Source organism: Martes martes, assembly GCF_963455335.1.
Source record: "Martes martes genome assembly, chromosome: 1".
Taxonomy (NCBI): Eukaryota; Metazoa; Chordata; class Mammalia; order Carnivora; family Mustelidae; genus Martes; species Martes martes.
The window spans coordinates 203,236,639-203,261,306 of NC_137888.1; the positions used below are offsets into that span (position 1 = coordinate 203,236,639).

The 24,668-nt window shown below is 57.4% G+C and overlaps 1 protein-coding gene across 3 annotated transcripts; it reads right to left on the reverse strand.

Moving 5' to 3' along the window:
* Window positions 1–99: 99 nt before the first annotated feature.
* KCNN1 (potassium calcium-activated channel subfamily N member 1) lies at window positions 100–23,302 on the reverse strand. 3 transcript variants are annotated; one of them, XR_013966947.1, is made up of 9 exons: window positions 23,090–23,278; window positions 18,009–18,497; window positions 17,210–17,305; window positions 14,032–14,450; window positions 11,210–11,351; window positions 8,349–8,459; window positions 7,645–7,747; window positions 3,209–3,278; window positions 100–716 (listed from the first exon to the last, which is right to left on the reverse strand). XR_013966947.1 is itself a non-coding variant. In XM_080805402.1 (9 exons), exons 1-9 carry the CDS (start codon window positions 23,252–23,254, stop codon window positions 462–464), a joined length of 1,875 nt encoding a protein of 624 aa, XP_080661528.1. In that variant the 5' UTR covers window positions 23,255–23,302; the 3' UTR covers window positions 102–461. The 3 variants fall into 3 exon arrangements, 1 of the variants encoding a protein (XP_080661528.1); XM_080805402.1 differs by having other exon boundaries at window positions 102–716; window positions 7,620–7,747; window positions 23,090–23,302; XR_013966948.1 differs by lacking the exon at window positions 100–716 and adding an exon at window positions 1,959–2,907 and having other exon boundaries at window positions 23,090–23,302.
* Between the last annotated feature and the right edge of the window lie 1,366 nt (window positions 23,303–24,668).

Below are 24,668 nucleotides of genomic sequence, written 5' to 3' on the forward strand. Positions count from 1 at the left end.
CTCGGCTGGATCCCCACATCCGTTCTGGGCCCTGGAGTCGAGTGGCCACCTCCCATGCTGTGATGACCAGTGTCCCATAGCCATGCAAAACCAGGCAGCAGCTCGGTGGGTCCTGCTTTATTCAGAACTGGCAAGGACCCCTCTCCTGGTTGCTCCATGCCCACCGGGGGCCTGGGGAGAGTTTGGGGGGCCAGGGGACCAAAAGGAAGCTCCTGGCTGCCCCCTGCCCCGGCTCCAATCAGGGAGGAAGCGGGCGGTGGCCCATCCCTGCCCTTGCCTGTGGTCCGGCCCTGTCTTCTGCCCAGACAGTCTGGGTGGGGAGAGCCCTGGTCCACTCAGCCCAACTCAGTTTCGGCTCCTTGAACTCCAAGAGGCGCCACTGTACAGGGCTTCCTGGATGGCGTGGAGGTGGCGGCCACACGATGGCCAAGATTGAGGGGTCTGGTGGTGGGCAGGGTTAGTCACCCGCAGTCTGAAGGGGCCACAGGAGGCCACTGGCATGGGGGGCTCCGGGCTGCCTGGTCCAGGGGTCCGGGGCCAGGCCGGGGCGGCAGGGGTGGTGGGGGCGGGCGTATGGCTTGGGCGATGAGGCCGGGCAGGGCCTGCAGGGAGGCGCCCAGCGCATCCAGGCGGCTCTCGAGGGCGGCCAGGCGGGCCTCCAGCTCCTCGTGCTGGGCGTGCAGCTCGGACATGAGGTCGTACAGGACATTCTGGGTCTGCCAGAGACAGAGCAGGAGAGAAAGGAGAAGCCAAGTGAGAGAGAGGGAGGGACAGACGCAGAGAGAGACAGGAGACCAGAGCCAGTAAGGTGGGAACCCACTAAGAGGGACCCAAGTGGGAGATGACTGTGAGGGCACCCTCACCCCACAGGTCTCCTGCTGTACCTCTGTTGCTGTACCCCAGGGAATGGGAGGAGAAGAGGCAAGAGGAGAGACAGGTCTCAAATGCGGGGGACCAGCAGGCCTAAGGAAGGTTGGAGGAAGTCCTGGAGTGGATGTGGCCAGAGCCACCCTGAGGGGATGGACTGGCCACCAGGCACACGAAGCCCAAGGGTGGTCTTGGGGCTGCCTTCACCCAGGGGGAGCCATGGCCTGCAGAGCTGTGGGGTTGGTGGCGGGGGGGTGGGGGCTGGTGGTGGCGGCAGGTTCTGGGCTGACACTGCTCCAGGCTGGAGATGTGGTTGAGAGGGAGGAGGTTCAGTTGAGAACTGTCCCCCCACTCCACAGCAGGCTGAGGAGGGGACAAGGGTCAGCGGCGGGGCGGGGGTGTGGAGCGGGTTGGCAGCCAAGACTTCCTGGACCAGACTCCAAGGATCTGACCCAATCACAGACTGGGGGGCAGAGCAGCTACGACGATGACCATCGCAGCAGGCAATGGGGTACCTCCAGCACCTTGACTGCTCCCCGCAACCCAGCAAGCAGGAGCAGGTTCTGCCACTGTCCAGACGGGCCCCAGGAAAGGAAGAGAAGGCTGGCGGCTCAGACAGACCTGGGTGCAGTGCCACTCTTGCCACCAGGTGGCGGTAGAACATCGTTCCTCTTCTCTGCCCTCCCCTCAGGGTTGACCAGACCCCCAGGCCAACAGCGGCTGACCACCCCGTGGCCTGAGATGGGAGGACAGATGCCGAGGTGGGGAAAGAGGCCCCTCCTCGCTCCACGGGAGGGGGACAGGATGAGGCAGCTACCAGCATCTTGCTGCCTTCCACCCCAGCCTCCGCACGCCCAAGCCTCAGTGGTGACCCCACCATGTTTTGTTACTGGCCCATGCAGCCCAGCCCCAGGGCAAACACACCCTTTGGGGCCCCTCTTCCACAGTCCCGGGGGCCACAGGGTAACATCTAGAGGCGTCCAGCCTCTGATGATTTTTTTCGGGCTTCTCTGAGGTTTCAATTCTTCAAAACTTAGAAGACGCCTTGTATTTTGGTCGGGGATACACAAATTAAATCAGCAGTCTTGGGTAGGAGCGCATTAAAGTTTTAATACTGGACGACATTTTAACCTTGTTAAATTTTAAACGTTAGGAACCCATACCATCCTATCCAATTAAAGCCTTACTTCAAAGCAGGCTTTGTTAAATGTACTCTGAGAGGGGCCTACTACCGTGATTGCAAGGTTTAAATAACTTTTAAAAATTCAAACTTCAATCATCTGTACTAATGGAAGAAAGAGCGATATGGATAATCCAAATGATAATAACCAGTACCTGAGTTATTCAAAGGCATTTCCTATGTATTTCTAGCTCTAATCTCATATGACATCAAATTAGTTTGGCGAGGGTTTCTGTCTGCTCTCAGGATTATGTTCTTTCTACTACCAACTGAGTGATTTCTTCAGGGATCCACAATATGGTTTTTTTTCCCCCCTCTATAATGTTTCTTTCCAAATTAAATTTATGTAGGTTAATATTATACTGCATTTCTCTTGATAATGATGAAGAGAATGAGTCCAAAACGCTCTGGGTATAAGAAGGAGAATAGGACTTAACATCTTCCCAGAGATAATATTAAATGAACCTCAGCCTAATTAACTGATTAAGGGGGAGGGAGCCAGTGAGCAGAGTTCACGCGTGAGCCACTCGTGGAAGGTAGGCCACTGCTCAGAAGGGAGCTTAGGACAGTAGGGCGCGTATGCTAAGAGCTTGCCTGACAGAAGTTGGGTCAACCGTCCCAGCTTCTGGAGGATGAATGAAAAGTGGGAAATGGATTCGGGCTTGATAATAAAACCAGCAGAGAGATGCGTTTGTAACACAAACGGGTCTTAGAGAGCTCTGGCCATCAACTTTAATCTCCTGAGGGAGGTTGAATTGCTGCACAAATGAGCTTTCTGCTGATTCTAGAATCTGAATTTATATCCATAGCGAAAGAATTTTGTTTTCCTCTTCAGTGTTGGAGGCTGTATGTAGATCTGCCTAAAACAAAAGGGCACATCCCCAGTTTAGCCCACTAATGAGATATTCTGATGAAAGCTATTTTATGAGATACTGTTTTTTAAAAAATAAAAGAGCTGCAGAGTTGGGGCTGGTCCCTGCCTGTCTCGCTCACACCCGTGGCCTGCGTCAGCTGTCTGTCCTCCAGGCATCACCACAATTCCTCCCCTGGCAGGAGCTGGGTTCAGTTCTTTCTGGAACGCCTCCCTCTCCTCCCGTGGGGGCCTGAGCAGCCTCCTACGGGCCTGAGGAGCTGCCCCGCCCCTGCCCCTGCCCTGCTCACCTTGGCCAGGTCTGCGAGGGTGTTGGCCTGGTCATTCAGCTTCCCCTGCTCAATCTTCACGCTCCGGAGCCTGGGGGACAGGTGGGTGGGTGGGGTTGTGGGCGGAGGCTGCAGGGGGCAGTGGGGTCCTTCATGCACCCGCCCCACCTGGGGTCGCCTTGTGAGCCATGCAGGGGGGGATGGGGTGGGAGTTAGCATGGGGCCCCATGCTGCTGGTTCCCTCCCAGCACACATCGGGTGGCAGGGCCTGGGGGATGGCTAAGCCACCTCCTACAGTGTCCCCCTTTCTGGCCATGTCCCCTTGGGCTCAGTCAGGATGTCCTGGGGAACCTGGACCCTCCCCCCCAGCCCCACCCCCGGCCTAGGTGAAGGCTGCACCGGGTCTGCAGGGTGGCTACAAGCCCGGGGCCACTGCCTGAGGCCAAGTGGTGGTAGCACTCCACAAGCTGCCCTGGGCCTGTGCCCCTGCCCCGTGCCCACCGTACACCACCACGCCCACCCCCAGGAAGAGACTTACTTCTGAGCTCTGGCAGGACCCGGCAGAGCAGAGAGAAATCACAAGGCATTTTAACCTCAGTGCCGCTGGGCTGGCTTGTGCCCAGCCCTGCCCACCTCCCACCCGCACGACCCCAGGACCAGGTGGGGGGGCCCCCGTGTGGCGGCGGGGGCCGTGCCAGCCCCTTAGGGATGCATCTCTTCTCTGCCCCTCCCTCCAGCAGCCCCCCCAACAAATGCAGCTGCTTTCAGCCTGTGGTCCCACTGTATCCTAGTCTGTGCCAGAAACCTGGCCCCAGGGCGGGGCGTTTAGTCCAGAGAACTCTGGCTTTGCTGTTTCCCAAGGTGGGTGGCAAGGCTCACAGAGGCAAAGCCAGTGCCCACTGGCCCTCCAGCAGGATCTGAACCTGTACCTGCCACTGGGCCACCGCACCTTGGTCTCCCGAACAGCTACCCACAGGAAAGGGGGTGGGGAGGTGGCCACAGAGTATCCTGGACCCTCATCTCCATCCCTGGTGTAGTGAAACTGGCCCAGGGAAGCTGTTCCAGGTAAGGCTCCTCCTCACCGGTCCAAGCTCGAATCCCTGCATGCCCACATATGACATATGCTCGGGGAGGCCCTCAGGGCCCACCTATGCTGGGTACCAGGATTCCTGATAGGACCCAGCCCTCGGTCTGGAGAAACGTGGTGGGTACAAACACCCCCAGCCCTGGAGGTCTGAGGCTGCCCCGAGTGGAAGTCGAGGTCTGCCGAGCTCCGGGGTGCCTTTTCCAGGGAAGCCAGTCTTGACCTCTTTGCAACCTCCATGTTATGTGTTGAACAGTGTCCCCCCGGTCCCAACCGAAAAAGTTATACTGAAGTTCTACCTCCCCAGCACCGCAGAATGTGACCTTATTTGGAAACAGCATCTTTCTAGATCTAACCACGTTAAAATGAGGTCTTGGGGTGGGCCCCAAAGCAACATGACTGGTGTCCTTGTAAAGAGGGGGAAATTTGGACACAGACATGCACAGAGGGAGGACGACGGGAAGACACGGGGGGAAGGCCATGTGGAGATGGGGGACTGGAGTGATATACCCAGAAGCCAAGGGCCCCCCGAGGCTGTCAGAAGCTAGGAAAGAGGCCTGGGACAGATCTTCCCCTAGCGCCTTCAGAAGGAAAAAGGCCTTGCCAATGCTTTGGTTTTGGACTTCTGGCCTCTAGAACCATGAGATTATAAATTCTGTTGTTTTGCGGCACCTGGGTGGTTTGGCTGGTTAAGCGCCTGCCTTTGGCTCAGGTCATGATCCCAGGGTCCTGGGATCGAGTCCTGCATCCGGCTCCCTGCTCAGCGGGGAGCCCACTTCTCCCTCTGCCTCTGCCTGCCGCTCTGCCTGCTTGTGCGCGCGCTCTCTCTCTCTGATGAATAAATAAATAAAATCTTAAAATTTTTTTTAAAAACCCTTAAAATAAATAAATAGATGGATGGATGGATAGATAGACAAATCAATAAATAAAAGTGGGACAGTCCCACCCTAGAACAAAGGGACACAGGTCACTACTCAAAGAGCAGGTGCCTACTTCCCCAGACCTGGATCTCCTCAATTCCCATCCTCCCACTTTCCTCCAACAACCTTCTGGAACATTCCTTGGGGCAAAGCCCAGGGCAGAGCCATGTCTCTGTCCTCCATACCTGGCACACCAGCTGGCATAGGAAATGCTGGTATGATAAGCAAATGAATGTATCGAGGGCGGTATCAATGCTAGTTCCCTTGTTTAGAAAGTACTGTACGGCAGGTAGGCATGGTTGAGTCCCCAGCTGTGTTTGATCTATATGTTATCACTGGAGGAAAGACACATTAATTACCACTGCCTCCCCTGTAGAGATAAGAGAATGAAGCTTGGAATAACACAGTCACTTGCCCAGGTCCCCACAGTTAGGTGGCAGATAGCAGATGGGGCCCCAGTGGTCGGTGAGCACCTGTAGGACGGTCAACAAAGACAGGTCTCTGTCCTCAAGGGCCTTGGTATTCTTGTGAGGAGGTCGGACTGAGACCTGGACACAGTGAGGTTGAGTAAATGTGGGACCAGCTCCTCTCCCCACTTTTTAGATGATGGTGGGAACAGACACAGGGGTGGGTGGGGGCGTGGCCACCATGTCCCCAGGGACTATGCCAGGCATTCCTGCCTATCATTCCATTTAGATCTCCCTGATGTCTTGTGAAATAGAGACTGTTATCATTCAAAACCAATCCAGTTATAACAGTAAACACAACAAATGTAAATGGACTAAACTCTGCAGCTAAAAGACAGTTAAGAGCCCCAGGAAACTTTGGGGGCAATGGACCTGCTTTTTATCTTGACTGTGGCAATTATTTCATGGGTATATACACTGAACAAACTTTTTTTTTTTTTGAAGATTTAATTATTTGTCAGAGAGAGAGAGAGCAAGAGCACACACAAGCAGGGGGAGCAGCAGGCAAAGGGAGAAAAGGAGGCTCCCCGCTGACCGAGGAGCCTGATGAGGGACTCGATCCCAGGACCAACCCTGGGATCGTGACCTGAGCCAAAGGCAGACACTTAACCAACTGAACCACTCAGGCGCCCCATGTCCCATACCTCCTATACGTGGCTACTAAGCACTTGAAATGTGGCTGGTCAGAATAAAAATGGACTATAAATGTACAATACACAATAGACTTCAAAGATTTAGTGTCAAAAGCCTTCCAAAATAGCTCATTAATGTTTTACATTAATCATATTAAAATAATATGTTGCATATATTAAATGAATATACTAGAATTTATGTCACTTGTTTTCTTTTACTTTTTTTTAATGTGGCTACCAGGAAACTTAAAATTACATAGTGGTTTACATGATAGTTCTAGCGGACAGTGATTGGCATATTAGAGCCTGGCCCAGGCCAAATCTGGCCAGCTGTCTGTTTGGGAAAAATAAAGTTTTATTAGAGCATGGCCCACCCATTCCTCTTTACTGCATTCCTGCTACAACAGAGAGTAGAGTAGTTGTGACAGACTGTCTGGTCCACAGAGCCTCAAATATTTACTCTCTGGTCTCTATAGGTAACATCTGCCAACTCCAGCTGTACTGGACTCACTGGACTCACTGGAGGAACTTAAACTTAAGCCCAGGGTGCCTCCCAGACTCTGCTGTAACTGGCGTTGGGTGCAGCCTATAGGATTTTTATTTTTATTTTATTTTATTTTATTTATTTATTTTTTGCCTGTAGGATTTTTAAAGCCCTGTGGGTGCGAGCAGCCAAGGATGAGAACTACTTGACTAAATAATTCTCAATACAAAGGGACAACAGAGAAAATCAAATAATTTCTAATTACCCCACATGACCACATGGATCAGGACACAAAGTTAATTCTGAGCTTCCTGGCAGCCAAAGCAAAAAAGGGAAATTGCTCAATATCTAAAAGGTAAAATAATTTTGGCTCTTCTGGAGAATAAAATATGCTTCTTGCCATTTATGTTGGGTGGGTTGACTGACTTTTTTTTTTTTGAGAGAGAGAGTATGTGTACAATTGGGGGAAGGGCAGAGGGACAAGCAGACTCCCCACTGAACAGGGAGGCCAATGTGGAGCTTGACCCCAGGACCCTGAGATAACGACCTGAGCTGAAGGCAGATGCTTGATCAACTGAGCCAGCCAGGCGCCCCTGGGTTGCCTGACTTATCAAAGGTGATCACCCTAGACAAGTGGTGGGCCCATCACTGCCTCCTTCTGACCATCCACCATCCCACCCAGCACAAAGGCTTCAAATCCCAGCCAACTGACCACCCGGAATGGGAGGGGCCATGACAAGGCCATGCTAGCTCTCTGGCTTGGCCCATAGCCTCCTCCCAAGGACCACAGCTGCCTCTGCACCAGGTGGACACAGAAACGTGAGCGGGAAAGGTGCTGGACTTACTGATGGATGGCTTGGAGGAACTTACGCTGGTGTTTCCGAACCCGGGCTTGGTCTGGCTTCTTCACCAGCCTGGTGTGTTTGTAGATGAGCCACGTCTCCCTGAGAACGTTAGCAGCGGCATTTTTTACCTGGGGCCAGAGAAAGAACAGTTCCTCAAGGTGGGCACGAAATTGTAGAAGGTTCTGGGAACTTCCAGAAGCTGCCCGAAACTTAGAAATTCCTGGAAATGCCCCTCTGGGGTCCTGGGCCTGTAAGGTGAGGCCATGTTTATGCATCCACATCTTTGCTCTGTGGGTCTGTGTATGTGTGTATGTGCACATTTATATCATTCAGCATGGGCCAGACCTGTTCTATACATCTCTCAAATGTTAAATCAGTGAATCTGCACATGCTGGCGTCTCTCTCACTTTATACATGGGGAAACTGAGGCACAGAGAGCTGACCTGCCAAGGTCAGACAGCTTATAGATGGTATTTAGCTGCCCTGGCCCCAAAAGGCTTGCCTCTTGCTTGTGGTTCAGGGTGGGGCGAGGCCTGGGCACACAGGTGGACACCCAGGGCCACTGCCATGTCTCCGTGCGTGGCTCATGAACATTTGCACGGGCAGCAGAGCACGAGGCAGTGCAGTGGCCTGTGGGCACGTGGACATGCCCTCTGTGTACAGAGTTAAGGCGGGGAGGGCCTGCCCTTGATGACTGGGAGAGGAAGCGGCTGCGATGGACGTCTTTACCCGCTTGGTGAGCTGAGTGTCCATCATGAAGTTGTGCACGTGTTTCTCTGCCTTGGTGAGCTCCAGTTTCCGGGCCACCACGGCCACCACGAGCGCTGTGCAGCCAGCCCCCTGCATGCGGAGGGTGGGGAACACATCAGTGTCCTGCCTCATGTCGGTCCCAGGCCACACCCTCCCGCCTCCAGAAAGCCTGCCCTGATTCCTACCTCACCTTTCCCCTCCAAGCCCACAGTGTTGGCAGATCCCACCTGTTGAGGTGCCTGACTCCGAGTCCCACTGGCTTAATATCAGTTGAATGTCTTATTTGATCCCCATAGGCCCTGGGAGGTAAGACCACTCTTATCCCCGCGGGGCAGAGGGGGAAACTGAGGCTCAGCGATAAGAAAGGGAGATGGAAAGGGAGGATCTGCAGGTGAATTCAGCACTGGTGACCACGGAGGAGGGAGGATTTGGAAGCATTTCCATCAAGGCTTTGGGGTCTGGGTGCTAAGGACAGAGACCCAGAGGATAGGTCTTTCTACACTCATGGGAGGGGTCATCTGGCAGGGTGCAAAGGCAGTGTGAGGAAAGGGGGGGCATCTGCACGTAGGAAGAAGCAAAGTGGGGGTCCCCGGAGGTGGGGAAGGGGAGGGGAGGATGCCTCCCCAGTGGCAGACTCCCTGCTTGATGCAACCACATTCCCCAGGATGCCCTAAACGGCAGCCAGACTCGTGGCTAGTGGGAGAGGTCAGAGAGGTCCCAATGGAAAGGAGAGAGCTGACAGGCGGAGGGAGGCTGCACGAAGTTAACATGGGAGGGAGGGGAAGGGTCTGCCACCCAGGAGCGGGAGCCGCGGAGCCTAGGACACCCGGGAGGGGTCATCAGCCCCAGAAGTGCCCAAGGCAGGTGGCAGGAGCAGGCAAGGCCTGGTGGTCCCCACCTGCACTAAAGAGAAGTTCCTGGTGCCTCACCTGCCAGCTGCTTCCTCCTGAGGCTGCTGCCTCTACGGAGGAAGGAAGGAGAGGCTGAGCTCAGCCCTTGGGACTTGGGGGGCGGTGGGGGGCCCAAGAGGTCTGGGCTGTGGTTCAGTTTTTCTTCTGGATGGAAGGAGACGCTTATGGGGAGGGGGAGGACGAGGGCCAGGGACACCACTGCACGGTCCTGGACAGGTCTGGATGGCCATATGCCCAGCCTGGGCAGGATGGGCACAAGGTCACCCTGTGAGAAAACCCTGCCACGGGTTCCTGGAGTCCCATCTTGGAAAAAGCCCTGCCCACGGGGGCAAAGAAACGTGCTGGAAACCTCCACGTGGGTCCTGGGAGTGAGCCCCGTGTTGGGCTCCACGCTCAACCCTTTCCCTCTGCTCTCCTCCCGGCTTGTGCTCTCTCTCTCTCCCTCAAAGAAAGCCAGCTTGGGACCGACCCCAGCACGATTGTTCGTGTGCGCGCCAGGCGCGAGGGCAGGGAGCAAGCTTCGGGCCACACACGGAACTCATGCTCTGGCAGGAGCCGGGTCCCAGAGGACGGAACTCAGCTTTTCCGTTCTGTCTTGGGCCTTTTGGGTTTGACCTCACATTACCCGACTACTTATCTTTGTTCATTTGCAAAGTTCATGTGCTTGTCCTGGGGGGTTGGACTGTGGCCGGGCTTTAGTCTTTTCCCCTCCCCGCTCTTATAAAATCACATCAGCAAATCACGCGAAGCCATTTCAGGAGAGACGGGCCATATCAGCTTGGCCAGGAGAAGGGAGGCTCTGGTGGGGGGCGGGAGCAGGAAGAGGATATGGGCCCCCCAGCTTTTGCCCAAACAGCTTAGAGGGGATGAGGGGTGAAGAGGGGACAGAGCCACGGGCCTCGGGAGACAGTGATAACTGGGCACAGTCTATAAGCCACGAAATGGGACGGGCAGAGGCATTGCAAGACAGCCCTCCCATCTGCGGAGGAAAGGACACTGTTGTGGGGATGGGGTCTTGTTTTCGCAAGAACAAACGCATCTCTGTGTGCGGAGGTAAGGAAGGATACACTCCAAGGACTGGCCTGTGATGGAAGCTGGGGGTGGGACCAGATTAGCGTCTCTGGCCTGCTGGTGTTCACTGGTTGTCACCAATGAACATGTTACTGACTGCGGGGTGGGGAGAGGAGTAGAGGAATGTGCATCCAACAAGTCGTAATTCAAAACATGGAAAAGCATTTGTGAAGGAGGTAGAAGTTTGGAGAAAAAGGTTCCAGAAGGAAGAGATGAGCAGGAAGACTGATGATGGAGTCAGAGAAAGAAGGTGTCCGATGTCAAAGGCTGCCCACACCCATGGAAGGCCTTGAGAAGTCTTTGCGGGAGATGGGGAACTGCCAGGGTGCACTGAGTCACAGGAGACAAACTTCATACCGTTGGGGTTCAGTGGGGTGCTTGGGATACCTGAATAGTCAGGCAAGGAGAGGGAATTGGAGGGTGTTGACTGGATGTCCACACTATTCACGTTTCTAGGCATTTCATGTAAAGGAACAGACTTGAACCTTATAGTGAGTGGAGGTAGGCACTGGTTACAACTGGGGAAACTGAGGCATGGAACCATCAAGCTCCTAGCCCTGGACCCAAGGGCCGTGATTTAAGCAGGCTGCAGAGAATAAAGGGCAAAGAAAACTCTGTTCTCAGTGGACCACAGCATCTAGCGTTGTGTGCACCACAGGAGCTACAGAGCCAGGACTGGAAGGAGCCAAGAAGAGATGCCCCCAGGAGGCCCGAGGGTGCAGATTCTGAGTGGTGGCGGAGGTAAGGAGGAAGAAGGTGAAGGGGCAGGATGACACAAGAAGGAACTCTGATGCATTATTGTTGGCAATGGGGTGAGCTCCCCACCAGCAGGGGGCATGCAAGGGCCCTCACCCTTACCATGATGCCAGTGAGCAGGCACACGCCCTTCCCGCAGTAGGTGTGGGGCACCATGTCACCATAGCCGATGGAGAGGAAGGTGATGGAGATGAGCCACATGGCCCCCAGAAAATTGCTGGTCACTTCCTGCTTGTCATGGTACCTGCGGGGAGCCAGGGAAGGCCCAGTCAGTCTACACTGGTGTCTCTGCCGTCATCATACCCCTGGGGCAGGCAGCACCGGAACACCAGGGCCCTGGGTCATCCCAGCTGTGTGGGGACCTTGACTGCAAGAAGCTGATCGCTTTGAGGGCTCAAAGTAATAAAGGCGCCACTTCCAGCAGGGAGGGGGGTGTTTATCAGCCTCCTGAGGGTCCCATGGGGCAGAGGGCACCCACACTCTCCTCCCAGACTCCCTTCCAACCTTCTCCCTTCACCCCCACCCCCGGAGCTACAGTCCAGGACGTGTGGCCTCCCCAGCCCCAGTTGTGGGGCAGACTGGGCCAAGGGAGAGTACATCCGCACGTGTCCACATGTGTCCACACGGTGCACACGATCCCCATCCCAAAGACAGACACACAGACAGACGCAGACACAGGTGGCCACGGGCACCAGAAGCAGCAGGGAGTGGAGGCGAGGATTCAGGTCAGACACCGGGAAGAACTTCCCCAGCCAGCAAGGCCCCATGTTGGGAAGAGGACCATGGTTGGGTGGGGGGTGGGCCCCAAGGGACATGGTTTTGTCCCTGGTCAGAGCCAATGCTGTGAACCTGGTCCTGTGGGCTATAAACAAGTTCTGTCCACAGTCAGCCTAGGCTGGGGGTCTGCAGGGTCGGTCAAGGGTTCTGCTCTAGCCCAGCCCCCAGCCTGCACAGCCCTTCCAGCTAGGACCCTTTCCAGGTGACCCACTCCTTCCCAGACTTCAGGCCCTGAGGAGGGTGTTCAAGGTCAGAGGTCAACTGAGGTGGCACAGGGGAGGTGGGCCCTCTTCTGTGGGCAGGGGCAGGACAGGGGAAGCTGGGGGCAGGGGCTGGAGCAGGGGCTGGAGATGGGGAGGTGACAGAGGCCCCAAAGGGGGATGGGAGGGATGGAGAACTTCCCAGCAGGCCTGGTGTTTGGGACTCCCTGCCCAACCCTGGGGGCCGAATGCCACTCCGGCCCCCCCTGCCTGGGCTGCCAGTCTGCTTGCTGGCTGAGGGGGACCTGGGGCTGAACCTCATCTTTCACTGAGGCACCGAAGCCCCAAGTTACCCTGGCCTCCACCTCTCAGTCAACCAGGACCCCACACCCAGGGGACAAGAGGAGAAGGAGGCCCTCCAGTGGTGGGCGGGGGAGCCCTGGGCCTGGCTGGAGCTGTGGTGGGGACCACGGGATGCCCCAGGACTACTTAGGACCAGGAGGTGGGGGGCATGCGGGAGGCAAGGGGTGGGGTGGGGGGGTGGGACAGAGCCACAGGGGCGGAGCGAGGCAGGCGAGGGGGCTTCAAGTAGCATCATAGGGCTCAGAATTTAGGATTGGCTGCCCCCCGGTCCTGCCCCGTTCCCTGCCCCAACCCAGGGAGCCCTGCAATGACCCAGACAGCACCTTGAGGGTGCCCGAGGAGGGGTGCCCCTCTCACTCCCCAGACCACACTCCTGACAGCATGGGGTATGGTCTGTGGGTACTGGCCTGGCAGTACACTGGGGGTCCAAGGAGACCTTGACAGGTCTCGAGGTGGTAGGCCCCAATGACAACGAGGCCAGGGCCCTCACCGACATGAGCCCCACATCAGGCTGAGGCAGGGGCCATGGAGAAGGGCTTAAAGCAGGGGGAAGGCTGAGGTCCTGGGGGGCAGGTCCAGCCCAGGGATCTCGTGGGAAGCCAAGTCCCAGACCACGTGCCATAGAACCCTCCAGGGCCTTCCCCAGCAAGGCATGAGGTAGAAGAGTCTCCTTCCCAGGCAAGGTGCCCCTGTGCCCTGAGAGGCCCAGGGGGACCCTCCTTTTTCTGAAGCACCCTGCGGGTCTCCAGAGCCAACCAGGAATCAGGCCTCAGGAATGTCCCTTTGCCCCAAAGCCTCTGTTTCTTCATCTGGAAACTGGGTTGATGGTCTACACCTTCCAGGGTTGTTCAGAACAAACCCTGGGCAGGGAGAGTTGCTAAAGGCTGGGCCGGTTTTTATTTACCCCAGACCCACTCAACTCTTGGGAGGAGCTGTCCCAGCCCCCCAGGGTCAGCTGTCCAAACAAAACCCTCCCCAACCTTGGACACAGGACCTCCAGGATGCCCAGGGGATGCAGCCAGAGAGCAGCCTGCCTCCCGCTGTCCTTGGCCCTGCTCCAGACTTGCCTGCCCGGGCCCCACTGGGACTCTGGGCTGGTCACAGCCACCCCGCCTCACCTCCCTATGCCCTCCCCGTGCGGCAGCTAATCTTAAATTCCTGGCGGGCAGACGGCAGCAGCTCTGTGCACACAGCTTGGTCAAAGGTAGGACTCACATGTTTTCCCTACAGTCCGGTGGGGCGGGCAGAGGGGAGAAGGAGAGCAGGTTAAATTGATGGTGGTGGTGGTAGGGGGGAACAGGCAGAAATGGGGCTATCCTGCTCCAACTGCCTCCACCGCCCTGGGCCAGAGGTCGGAGGTTGGCTGCTCGCTGTGGAGGAGCGGGGAGAAAGCGGATCCCAAGACCCCCCTCCCTCCCAGGGGGAGAGGGCAGGGGTCCCAGAGGGGCGTGGGTTGGGGGACACAGGTTGAAGTCCCGGGGGTGAGGGGTCTGCGCTTGAGGGATGGTCTCTGGGGCCAGGAAGTGGGGCGGGGCCGGGGCGGGCCCGGTGGGCGGGGCCGGGGCTGGAGGGGGCGGGGCGTACCTCTCACAGACTCGCACGGTCCAGGCAGCGATGATCCAGGAGGAGATGCTGAAGACGAGCAGCACGGTGCCCGGGCAGATGGTCATGAGAGTCTTCATGACGAAGCGTGTGTTGAAGGTGATCTTGTTGAGCGCGCCGATGCTGCGGCTGGAAGCGTCTGTGAATATCTTGCTGTGCAGCAGCATGACGCGGCCCAGCAGGTAGAGGCGCAGGAACATGGGCACGGACAGTAGCACGTCCACGTCGGCCTCGGCGGCCGACGGCGCGTACGTGAAGGCCAGCCGCGCCGTCCACGTGAAGCGGTAGTGGCCGGGCACCGGGTGGATGGCGCACACGGCCAGCTCCAGGGAGATGAGGAAGACGCGCTCGCGCGTCATGGCGATGCGCCAGTCGTCCGCCCCATTGTCCACCATGAACAGCTGCGGGAGGCGGGCAGGGCGGGCGGTGGTGGGGCTTGGCCTTGTTCCCATGCCCCCTCCAGACACCCCCCATACCCCAGCCCCAGACCCCAGCCTGAGACACACACACCCCCAGCCCCGCCCCCCGCTTGGCTTTTACAAGAAACTAGCCTTGGAGTGCGAAACTCCCTAGCTGGCGGGGTTAGCCACAATCCCAATTAAATGTGGGACAGACGTTCCCAAAAAAGAAAACGCAGGGTTACCGATGACCCAGCAAGCGCACTCCTAGGTACAGAGGCAAGAGAGAGGAAAACAGGCCTTGGAACAAATCCTGGTACGTGAACAATTGTGCAAAGTGGAAACAGCCCCAGGGTCCGTGTATGAATGAGTGCATGACCAAAATGGGGTCCTTTGGTGCAACGGAATATGATTCAGGCAGCCGGGGGTACCTGGATGGCTCAGTTGGTTAAGGGTCTGACTCTTGTGATTTCGGTTCAGATCATGATCCCAGAGTGAGATGGAGTACTGCATCCAGCTCTGTGGGTCTGCTTGAGATTCTCTCTCTCTTCCTTTCCCTCTGCCCCTCCCCCCACTCTCACTTTCAAATGAATAAATATTTTTTTTAAAAGGGGAGGGGTGCCGGGCTGGCTCAGGTCCTGTCCTGGGATCAAGCCCCACGGCAGGCTCCCTGCTCAGCAGGGAGTCTGCTTCTCCCTCTGACCCTCCCCTCTCACCTGTTCTCTCTCAAATAAATGTATAAAATCCTTAAAAAGAAAAACTGTGTGTGTGGGAAGAGCCCTGATACTTGCTACAACGTGGAAGAACCTCGAAAACATGCTGAATCGAAGAAGGCCGTCACACAAGGTCACCCCCCTCATCCAAAGGGGCAACGAGGCCAACCCAGCGGGCTCAGAAGCTGGAGTGCTGAGCTCAAGAGGATCATTCTCGAACAAATCTGACGGAATGTAACCCTGCTAGCTCTTTGACTTGCTGAGCACCTGACACCTTTTCTTCTTTCACCTTTTTCTCTTTGGGAATGGGAAAGTCTACCCTATGCCTGCCCCAGCCCCATATTGGAGGAGACAGAGACTTGTCTGGCTCTCCGCTGGAGAGGAAGTGTGCCTCAGTGGTACCCGTAACTGATACCTCGGTGAGGCTTGGGACCTGGAGTTGCTGCTGGGAAGGAGTAAGACTCTGCAGGCTGTTGGGATGCGGTAAATGGACTCTGCTTGGGAGGGGGACAGGAACTGGAGGGATGGCCCTGCTGGCAGAGTCTAGACTGACTCGAGTCCCCTCAAAATTCATAAGTGGAAGCCCTAAGTCCCATCGTGACTGTATTTGGAGAGAGGGGCTTCAAAGACTGAAGGTTAAATGAGGTCATCTGGGAGGGGCCCTGACCCTACAGGACAGGTGTCCTCATAAGACAAGGGCCACAGCCATGGATGCGCACACATGGAGAAAGCCATGAGCTCACAGGGAGAAGGCATAGGATAGACATTCCCGTTCCTAAAGGGGGCTTTGTTGTGGCAGCCCGAGCACACTCACACAGTGCTTCTTTTTTTGTTTTTATTTTAAAGATTTTGTTTATTTGAGAGCAAGAGAGAGAGCGCGCATGCGCACACCCACGAGCAAGGGGAGGGCAGAGGGAGACGGAGGGGGAAAGATGCTCAAGCAGACTCAGCACTGAGCTGAGCACAGAGCCCAGCATGGGCTCGATCTCATGACCCTGAGATCATGACCTGAGCCAAAACCAAGAGTCAGATGCTTAACCGACTGAGCCAGGACCCGCGGGCTTCGTTTTTGAATGGTTGAATCTTACTCCATTGTATGCCCATAAGACATTTTATGTGTCCATCCACCAGTTTTGGGTTGTGTCCAGTGTTTGGTTACTGTGAATAGTGGTACACAGGTGTACAACTTCCGTGTGGATGTAGGTTTTCATGTCTCTTCGATGTCATGGAATCTCTGAGTCGCATGGTACCTCCATGTTTCACTGTATGAGGAACTGACTGTTGTCCCCAGCTGCTGTGCCTTTAGAACTGCTTCCTTCCAACTCACGGATCACTGCCCCCTCCACTGGCCCCCGCTACATCCAGGGCCCCTCCTTCGTGCCAGACCCTGGGTGTCTCCAGTGATATCTGTGGGGGGTGCAATGCAGGCAAGATTTTCCTCTACCTGTCTCCCGCCAAACCATGGCTGCTTGAGGTCAGAGGTCAGAGACCAGAAGCCAGACTCAGGAGCCAGCTCTGATACCCTCTGGCATCCCCCCACCCTTGCGCCAGCCCCAGGTGGCCTCTGCCTGCCGTGGGCACAGGTGCCCAACGTGCCCTGAGCTGGGCTCTCTGGCCCACTGAGATTTCGATGAACTCCCAAAACAAGAGAACAGACTCTCTGACATGTAATAACCCTTTAAATGCGGGGTCTGATCAAATAGGAACAGAAGCCTGGGGTCACAAACACTGGTTTCCAAGGCTGCCAAACCTCAGAAGACCCCAGGGCTGGGAAGGTGCTTGTGAGTGCCAGACCCCAGCTCACCTCCTCCTGCTCCCTCACTGTTCTCCCCCACTCCCTGCCGCCAATAATCTATGAAAAGTAAAACACAGGCATTCCAAAGAAATTTGGAGTGATCTAAAGCGTGTGTCTTCACAGAGATCTTTTTTCTCTTTTCTAGAAAGATGCTATTGGTCTTTTTATGTTTTAGGGGGTTGGGGTCCTGGGTGACTGGTGTTGGTAGGGGCGGGGCACAGGGAGGGGAGCGCCCGGGCCAGCAGGGCACTGACCTGGATCTCCCGGGCGTGGTACAGGACGACCAGGCCCAGCAGGATGACAGTAGAGAGGCTGATGAGGCATTTGAGTGCAAATGAGTACAGGGACTCCTGGGCAGAGAAAGAGAGAGAGAGAGAGAGAGCAGAGGGCAGGAGGACAAGGATGTTGGGGGGTGGGTGGCCCTCCTGACCCCCACCTGGGCTCTCTACTCAGGAAGCCATGCTTCTGTCCTTACTCCTTAGGCCTGAGTTGACAGCAAGGCTGGCCTATACTTCGGAGCTTATAAGGCCTGGCCTTCTAAAGTCCTCACGTGTGGCCATCTATGAGGCCTGGCCTCCCTCATGTAGGCACAGGCTGTCACAGTCTCTAAGGGCTGGCCTCCTTCACCTTCTCTGTTTCATCGTTTACAGGCTGGTATGCCGATCTCTCTCTGTCCTCACACAGCCCTGGGGGGCACAAGGGGACACACAGCCAGGCTCATAACCCAGCCCAATGACTCTTTCTGGGCTCGGGGGCCCAGGCCTTCTCTGGGGCTCTCTTATCCTGGGCCCGGCCTGGGGCCAGCCCCCCGCCCCCACCTGAAGCCAGGGTGTGGCCTCTTGGTGCAGGGCAGAAGGAATGGGCTGAAACCTAACTTCCCCTTGGGCAGCCTGCCCAGTACTCCCCGCCTCCGGGGTCCCCTCCTCCCAGCACCCTCCACCTGCTTCTCCTGTGGCCAATGTGGTCCCTGACCGGTGCCCAGGGAGCCAAGGGGGAGCCAGGCAGGCCCAGAAGGGGCTTCCCTGGGGTGCCGAGGGGAAGGGCTGTGCCTACCTTGGTGTAGACCCCCCAGGACAGCTCCGTCTCGGTCACCATCACAACAATGCCGAACATGCCGAAGATGAGGGCGTAGTCGCTGAGGCGCTTCCGCTTCTCAAAGAGCGCCCGCCGGTGGCCCAGGCGGTGGCCCACGTTCGGGGTCTTCCCTGAGTCCCTCCTCCTGCCTGCCTCATCCTCTTCATCGTCTTCCTCCTCTTCCTGGTCCTGGGGCTGCCCCCGGGGGCTGCCAGGTGAGGGCCGGGCTGGCTCGCTCTTGGCCACCACCACCTGGAGGCTCGGGCCATGTGGGGGCTGGGGGGGGTGGCCAGCCTCGGGCTCCGAAGGATCTCTGCCCGGGGCACCCAGCCCACTGCCCAGCGGCCGCCCCCCGCAGCCATTGTGGCTGTGGCTGTGGCTGTTCATGACTATGTGGGCGCCGGGGTTGGGCTCCCTGTAGGCCGCCCGGGGCCCAGCATGGCTCAGAGACTGGGTGCCCGCGCTGACCTGAGGGGGCATAAGGGACACAGTCATGGCAGGGCCTGGCCAACGGACCAGAGGGCCAGGGACTACTGCCACCACCCCAGAACATTTCGAGGCTCAGGAAGCCATGAACCCAGAGTGGCTGACATGCGGGATGGCCATCCCAAGTCAGCCTACACTCCTCCCCTGCTCAAAAAACCTCCCAAGGCTCCCCAGTGCCGTTGCATGAAAACCAAAATTCTCCCTGTGGCCAGAAGGTCCTCTGTGGTCTGGCTCCTACCCACCTCAACCTTCTCCCTCTCCCCAGTCATTCCCTTCCAGCCCCATAAGCATCCCCATCACCAGATCGTGACAAGCCTGGTCTTGCCTGGGGCCCTTGCATCTGCTGTGGCCTCTTACCAAAACTTTGCCCACTGATTTTCTGTCTCCAGGTACCTAGAACAATGCCTAGCACACAGCAGACACTCAGTAAATACTTCTGAGTGTCTGGAAATGGAATTCACCAGCAGGTTTGCCTGGGAGGGCTGGAGGCCGTGTAAGTGTGTGGTTGGGAGGTGATTCCAATCCAGGCTCGATTCCTTCTGACCTTCAGGCTCTGGACAAGTTAATGTCACCCTACTGAGCCTCCATTTCCTCCCCTAGAGCTGTCCAAAAGCCTGAACATACCTCAGTGTGGGGGACATTAGGACGATGGCTGGGGCTACAGGGACACTCCCCACCCAGCTCCCTCCTGCCTGGGCGGAAGGATCTCCAAAGAGATTCCACGACCAGTGTGGCAACCAAGCATTCAGCTCTTAGGTCCCAGAATTGATTCTGTGGGGCCCTGTGAGATGTGCTCAGCCTGGCCCTGTGTGATCTCAGGTCAACCTCAGTTTCCCCACCAGGCTACCGAGGAGCAGACTCATTACCCCGATACCCTTGTATTCTGCCCTTGCATAGGGCAGTGTCCTCTGGCATCATGTTCAAGAGCAAGGACCTTGATGCCAGTGACACATACATGAAGAGGCTGCCTGGAGTCTGGCCTCCGGGGTTACCACTTGCTAGACCCCCCCCCACATCTCCCCCTCCCACAAGCTGGCATTTAGTGAACATCTACTATATGCCAGGCTCTATCCTTCCCCCCAATTTTCTCCTCCATCCTCACAATGCCCCCAAGAAGGGGGTCCTGGAAGTTGGCCAGTTTTATAGCTAGGGAAACTGAGGTACCGTGCTATGAAGGGACCATCTCCTTATAGGGTGGATTCTAGAACGGGCTGCCTTGTGAGATTCCCCCGACAAGTGCTGTCCTCTTTGAAAAGGCTAGGCTAGCATGTGCTGCAGGGGCCTAGGTACCAGGCCCAGAAGAGAGGTCCGTATGTACAGACAGGATGCCACCCCAGCCCAGAAGCCACACCCTCTGGGCGACAGACACGGAAACTGTCACACCAGGACAGGCTGAGACAAGCCATGCTACCAGGAAGGGCACGGGCCACCTTGGCCAGGGCAGGACCACCTGTGCCCCTTGTCTGGCACCCCCAAGACAGCATCTGACCCACCCATGACATGTCCCCAGATGCTGGTGCCAGCACACAGTAGGAGCACAAGAAACGCTCCTTCCATGGCAGTGACCTCGTGAGCATCAGAAAGTGTCCCTTCCCTCACCACTCCCAGCCATCCCATCACATCAACCAGGCCAGGGCCACCTGTGGCCTGACGCTTCCGCTGATGATGCCTGGCCTCGCACAGGTCTGATGCCTCATGGTTTACACGGGCTGGTCTCCTGCAGGCCCAGCACTTCCTAGTTTGCAAGGCTGACCTTGGCCTTGATCTCTTGCTCCACCTTCACAAACACTCAGGTGCCACTCTCCTCCTGGGCCAGGGCCCCTGCTTGCTACCCGGAGGGCCATCAGCTGTTGGCAGGGCCGCGAGCTTGTCACCAGGACACACGCAGCAATCCCAGACCCTGCTTGCACCCAGGGGATGAGGAAACCCCAGGCACCACTCCTACCATCTCTCCTGAGAGCGCAGAAGGTCCTCGCCCGGGGCTCAGGGGCACAGGCAGGAGAGGCAAGTGGCCTGGCAGACAGCGCCTGGAGGGGGTGGGGTGCTGCAAACGACCTTCCGAAACGCACTGATGAAGATGCAATTTGGGGATGTGACTCAGCCGCCCGACGCACAGGCCAAATTCAGCCGTGTGTCCGCCATGCTCCTCCTTGCCTGGCAGCCTCGTCCTAAGGTGCCCTGGGCAGGGAGGGGTTGGGGGGATGGGTACAGGTGGCCTCTGGGAGGGAGAGAGGCGGCAGGGGGGCGGAGCTTCCAGGGCCCACGATGTGAATGTATACCTAGCATTGACTGTGGCCTTTATTGAGCTCTTTATCAGAATTATCAAGTTTACTCCCCATTGCCACTCAGTGAGGTAGGTGGCAATCCTGGTCCCATTTCACAGATAGGAGACAAGGCTCAGAGATGTTTAGCACCTTGCCCAAGGTCACAAAGCCAGGAAGGGCAAGAACTAAGTTGGTACCATCTGGGGGCAGTGAGTGGCTAGATCTGCCAAGTTCCCTCTTGCCAAGCCACCATCTGAGAAGGGAGCCAGCTCGGCCCGGCCCTTGACGGGCCACGGAGCTTGGGACACAGGCATGGTGGGTGTCTGACCGTTCCCATGATCTCAGATGACATGGAAGGACAGAGAGGCCTGCCTGACTCTCCATAGAAGGGGGTAGCTTCTGCGAGTCTGGGTGAGGACAAGAAACCCCACACTTTCTCAGGTCTGCCTTCCCCTCCCCACTGCAACTGGGCCTAAAGCTGGGGTCCCAGGGCTCCTTAGAAATTTCCAAAGAGGGGCGCCTGGGTGGCTCAGTTGTTAAGCGTCTGCCTTTGGCTCAGGTCATGATCCCAGGGTCCTGGGATCGAACCCTGCTTCGGGCTCACTGCTCGGCGGGATGCCTGCTTCTCCGTCTCCCACTCCCCTTGCTTGTGTTCCCTCTCCCGCTGTGTCTCTCTCTGTCAAATGAAAAAAATAAAATCTTAAAAAAAAAGAAAGAAAGAAAGAAATTCCCAAAGAATCAGGAGCCCCTCTGAAACTCTGGCCAAGGTTAGATGTCTATGGAAGGGTGTATTTTTCTGGGTGAAGGACATGGGTTTGCCAATGAGTTCGAAAACGTTAGAAACACCCTACTAGGCTGCATCTGGTTTTGAGGGCCTCTAGAATCACCAAAACCACCTAACATGTCTGGGCATGAGACCTCTGTTCACTGAAGGCTGGGATGGAAGGATGAGCCAAGTCCCTGCTTCCACACCATCCCAAGAGATGCTGTGGGAACCTTGTGAGCCACAAAGGGCAGGGGGCACCCAGGAGGACTCAGGAGTGGAAGGAGGTAGGCAGGTGGCAGGGAACAGGAGAGCTAGCTCCTCCAAGGTCTCCCACCCAACAGAAATGCAAACTGGCCAGATCCCAAGGGTCCTTGAGTGAGCCCTTTCACAAATGATGAGCCCTTTCACAAATGCAGTGGCTGCCTGGGAGGGACCCTTGGGCATCCTAGCTGGGATGAAGTCATTGCTCTCTCCTCAGGGGCCCTGGTGCCCCCCCACCCCCGCAGTGGGTCAGCGGCCAGGATGAAAGTGAGATCTCACTTGGGAAATGAGCGTGTGGCCACGGGTACATTTGTGGTGGTGGAGCTGCCCAGGGCCACACTCCATCCTTCAGAGCTGGACAAGAAGATGCCCCCTGCCTGTCAGTCTCCAAGACAGAGCCCCCTTGGGGCAAAATGCCCACGCCACCACTTTTAGGAACTAGGACCCACCCCACCACTTTTAGGAACCAGCACATAGCAGAACCTTCCAGGATGTGCAAGCTGTGGGGCGTGTGTCCCTGTGGGGACACACCTTGGGTAAGGACCCCAAGACACCCCACCCGGCAGCACTCTTCTGGCCCTAGCACTGCAGGGTGGACAGGATCCACCTGCCCTCCCAGCCCTGAGCTGCCCGGGAGTGGGTGCAGTAAGGCACCTACTGCCCAGTTCCCTTGGGCGCCCCCCCTCCATCACCACCAGTCAGAAACCTGCCAGCAGTCAGCAGCGTGCAGTTAGCCTGCCCAGCCTTCCCCATGGCTGCCTCCAACAGCGCCCTCCACTCTGACCCATCAGCATCTCCCGTTTGGCCCCCAGCCTCCAGCACTCACATCTGCAGCCCTCCAGGACAGCCAAGGCAGTGCCCTGTGGGGGGTACCCCAACCTCTGTCCAGGGACAGCTGGGAGACCCGGCTCTCTGGCCCCTGTAGGGGCGACCCTGAGGGCAGTACCTAGGGGCCAGTGGTGAAGGTCTCCTCCCTCCTATTCCCAAGTCAGTCCCAGGTTACTGCCTTCATCCCAAGAGCTCTCCCCACCCTATCTATGGAGTTTGGAGACACTGCTCTACCCCCGCCAAAGTGAACCCAGTACCTTTCCCCTCCGGAGTGGGGGGTCCGTGAATCTGCACTCACTCAGACAGAGCACAGACACATGCATTCCCTCCCTCTCTGCGTCCCTTAGGTTCCAGACCCTAGGGAGACCCTCTGTCCTGGCCCCTGTCCCGAACCGCGCGTCCCCCTCCGGGACGCGCCTCGCTCCTAAAGCGCTCCGGTCCGTCCCACCCCGTACCTGCAGGGCTCGGCTCCCACGGGCAGAAGAGGCTGGAGGGGAGAGGGTCCCGCGCGGCCGCAGACCCTCGCGTGGGTGCCGAGGCCGGGGCCGCGGACGGGGCGGGCAGCAGACGACGGACGCGGGGCCCGGAGGAGGCCGGGCCAGGGGCGGCGGCGGGTGCATCCCCCGCCGCCCTGTCCACGGGGCCCGGCCGGGGGCGAGCGCCCGCCCGGGCCGGGAGAGGAGGGGGCGGTGCGACGCGGGCGGAGCCGCCGATTGGTCGAGCCCGGGTTGGTACCGCCCCCGGCGACCCCGCTAGCCCCGCCTACATTTAAAGATCCCACATTCCCGGGAGTCCCTTTCAGCCCCCAGCGCTCAGCGGGTCCTCAAACTCGCTCTCTGGCTGGACGCAATGGAGGGCACCTGACTTAGCGAAGCGACAACTCCCGCCCCCGACAGCTCTCGGTAACTCCTAGCGACCCCCCTTTCCAAAATCGAGTCCCCAAACTCCAGCCAACCCTCGACCCCTCAAATACACGCATTTGCTGAGGGGAGAACTTCGCAAAGCGACTGGACACCTCCCTCCTGACGTGACCCTCTCAGACGTCCTGCTTGCTGTCTATTGCCAAGTGCAGGGTGCCTAGGACCCTAACGTGGGGGCTTCTAGGAGTTGAGGGGGTGCCTGCTAGGGCCATGGGTTCAAGGCCATCTTCTTGGTACTTAGCCCCCACCATTTCTAACCGTTACCACCAATACTAGGATGGCAGGCCAGCAGAAGCCTGCTTGTCCAAAACCATGCTCCTTTCTCCTGGCACCTAAGGTGTCCTTGGACGACTCATTTATTCAACTTAATAATGGCTGGAAGGGGCTTTGGGGATGGAGCAGGGGGAGCTCTTTCCTCCTCCTCCCCCAAGCTGCCTAGGCCTTACCTTATCCCTGCCTGGCTGGGGTGACTGAGTCCAGCTCTGACCCCCACCCCCCACCTCTCTCCCAGTCCCCCACTGTTTTCTTCGCAGCTCAGAGCTTGGGACAGGGTCAGGAACATCTGAGTGCTCGTCACTGCCTGTAGTCTGCTGATCTGTTTCCTCTGTGGTGTCCGGAAAATAGCAGGACTGAATGAGGATGAGCGGATGGCTACCTGGGCAGGGGGTGGTCTCATGGGCCAGCCATGAGGCTGCACAGGGCCAGGTGATGGCCCCGGGGTCGGCGGACGAGACTTCTGTTTCTCATCCCAGCCTGTTGGGGACACCCCAAAGAAGGCCTGGCCGTGGAAGCCTGGGACCACTCAATGCCCTACCGTGTCCGCAGGGGTGCCAGGATGGGGGACCCTAAATGGATGCATTCTCAAGCCATGCTCGAGGAACAGCCATGCCTTCTTTAATCCCCATCCGCCCATCTGCGCAGCAACCCCTCACCCCAGGCCTGCCTGAGCTGCTGGGGGCTCTTTCTAAAGCACGGTCACGTTGGAACCACCCACACCTCCCTCGGGACCTGGCACACATCCTTGTACTGCATTCAGTGCTCCAGCCCCTGCCAGCCTGGGCCTGCCCCTGTGCGGATCCCTGCCCCACACGAAGCATTCACACCGTGCCCACGG

Coding starts and splice junctions, on each gene's coding strand:
- KCNN1 (XM_080805402.1), bottom strand. CDS start 23,254: ATGCACCCGCCGCCGCCCCTGGCCCGGCCTCCTCCGGGCCCCGCGTCC. Junction 18,498..23,089: donor GTGGGAGCCGAGCCCTGCAG/GTACGGGGTGGG, acceptor ATGCCCCCTCAG/GTCAGCGCGGGCACCCAGTC. Junction 14,451..17,209: donor ACCACGCCCGGGAGATCCAG/GTCAGTGCCCTG, acceptor CGCCTCCCGCAG/CTGTTCATGGTGGACAATGG.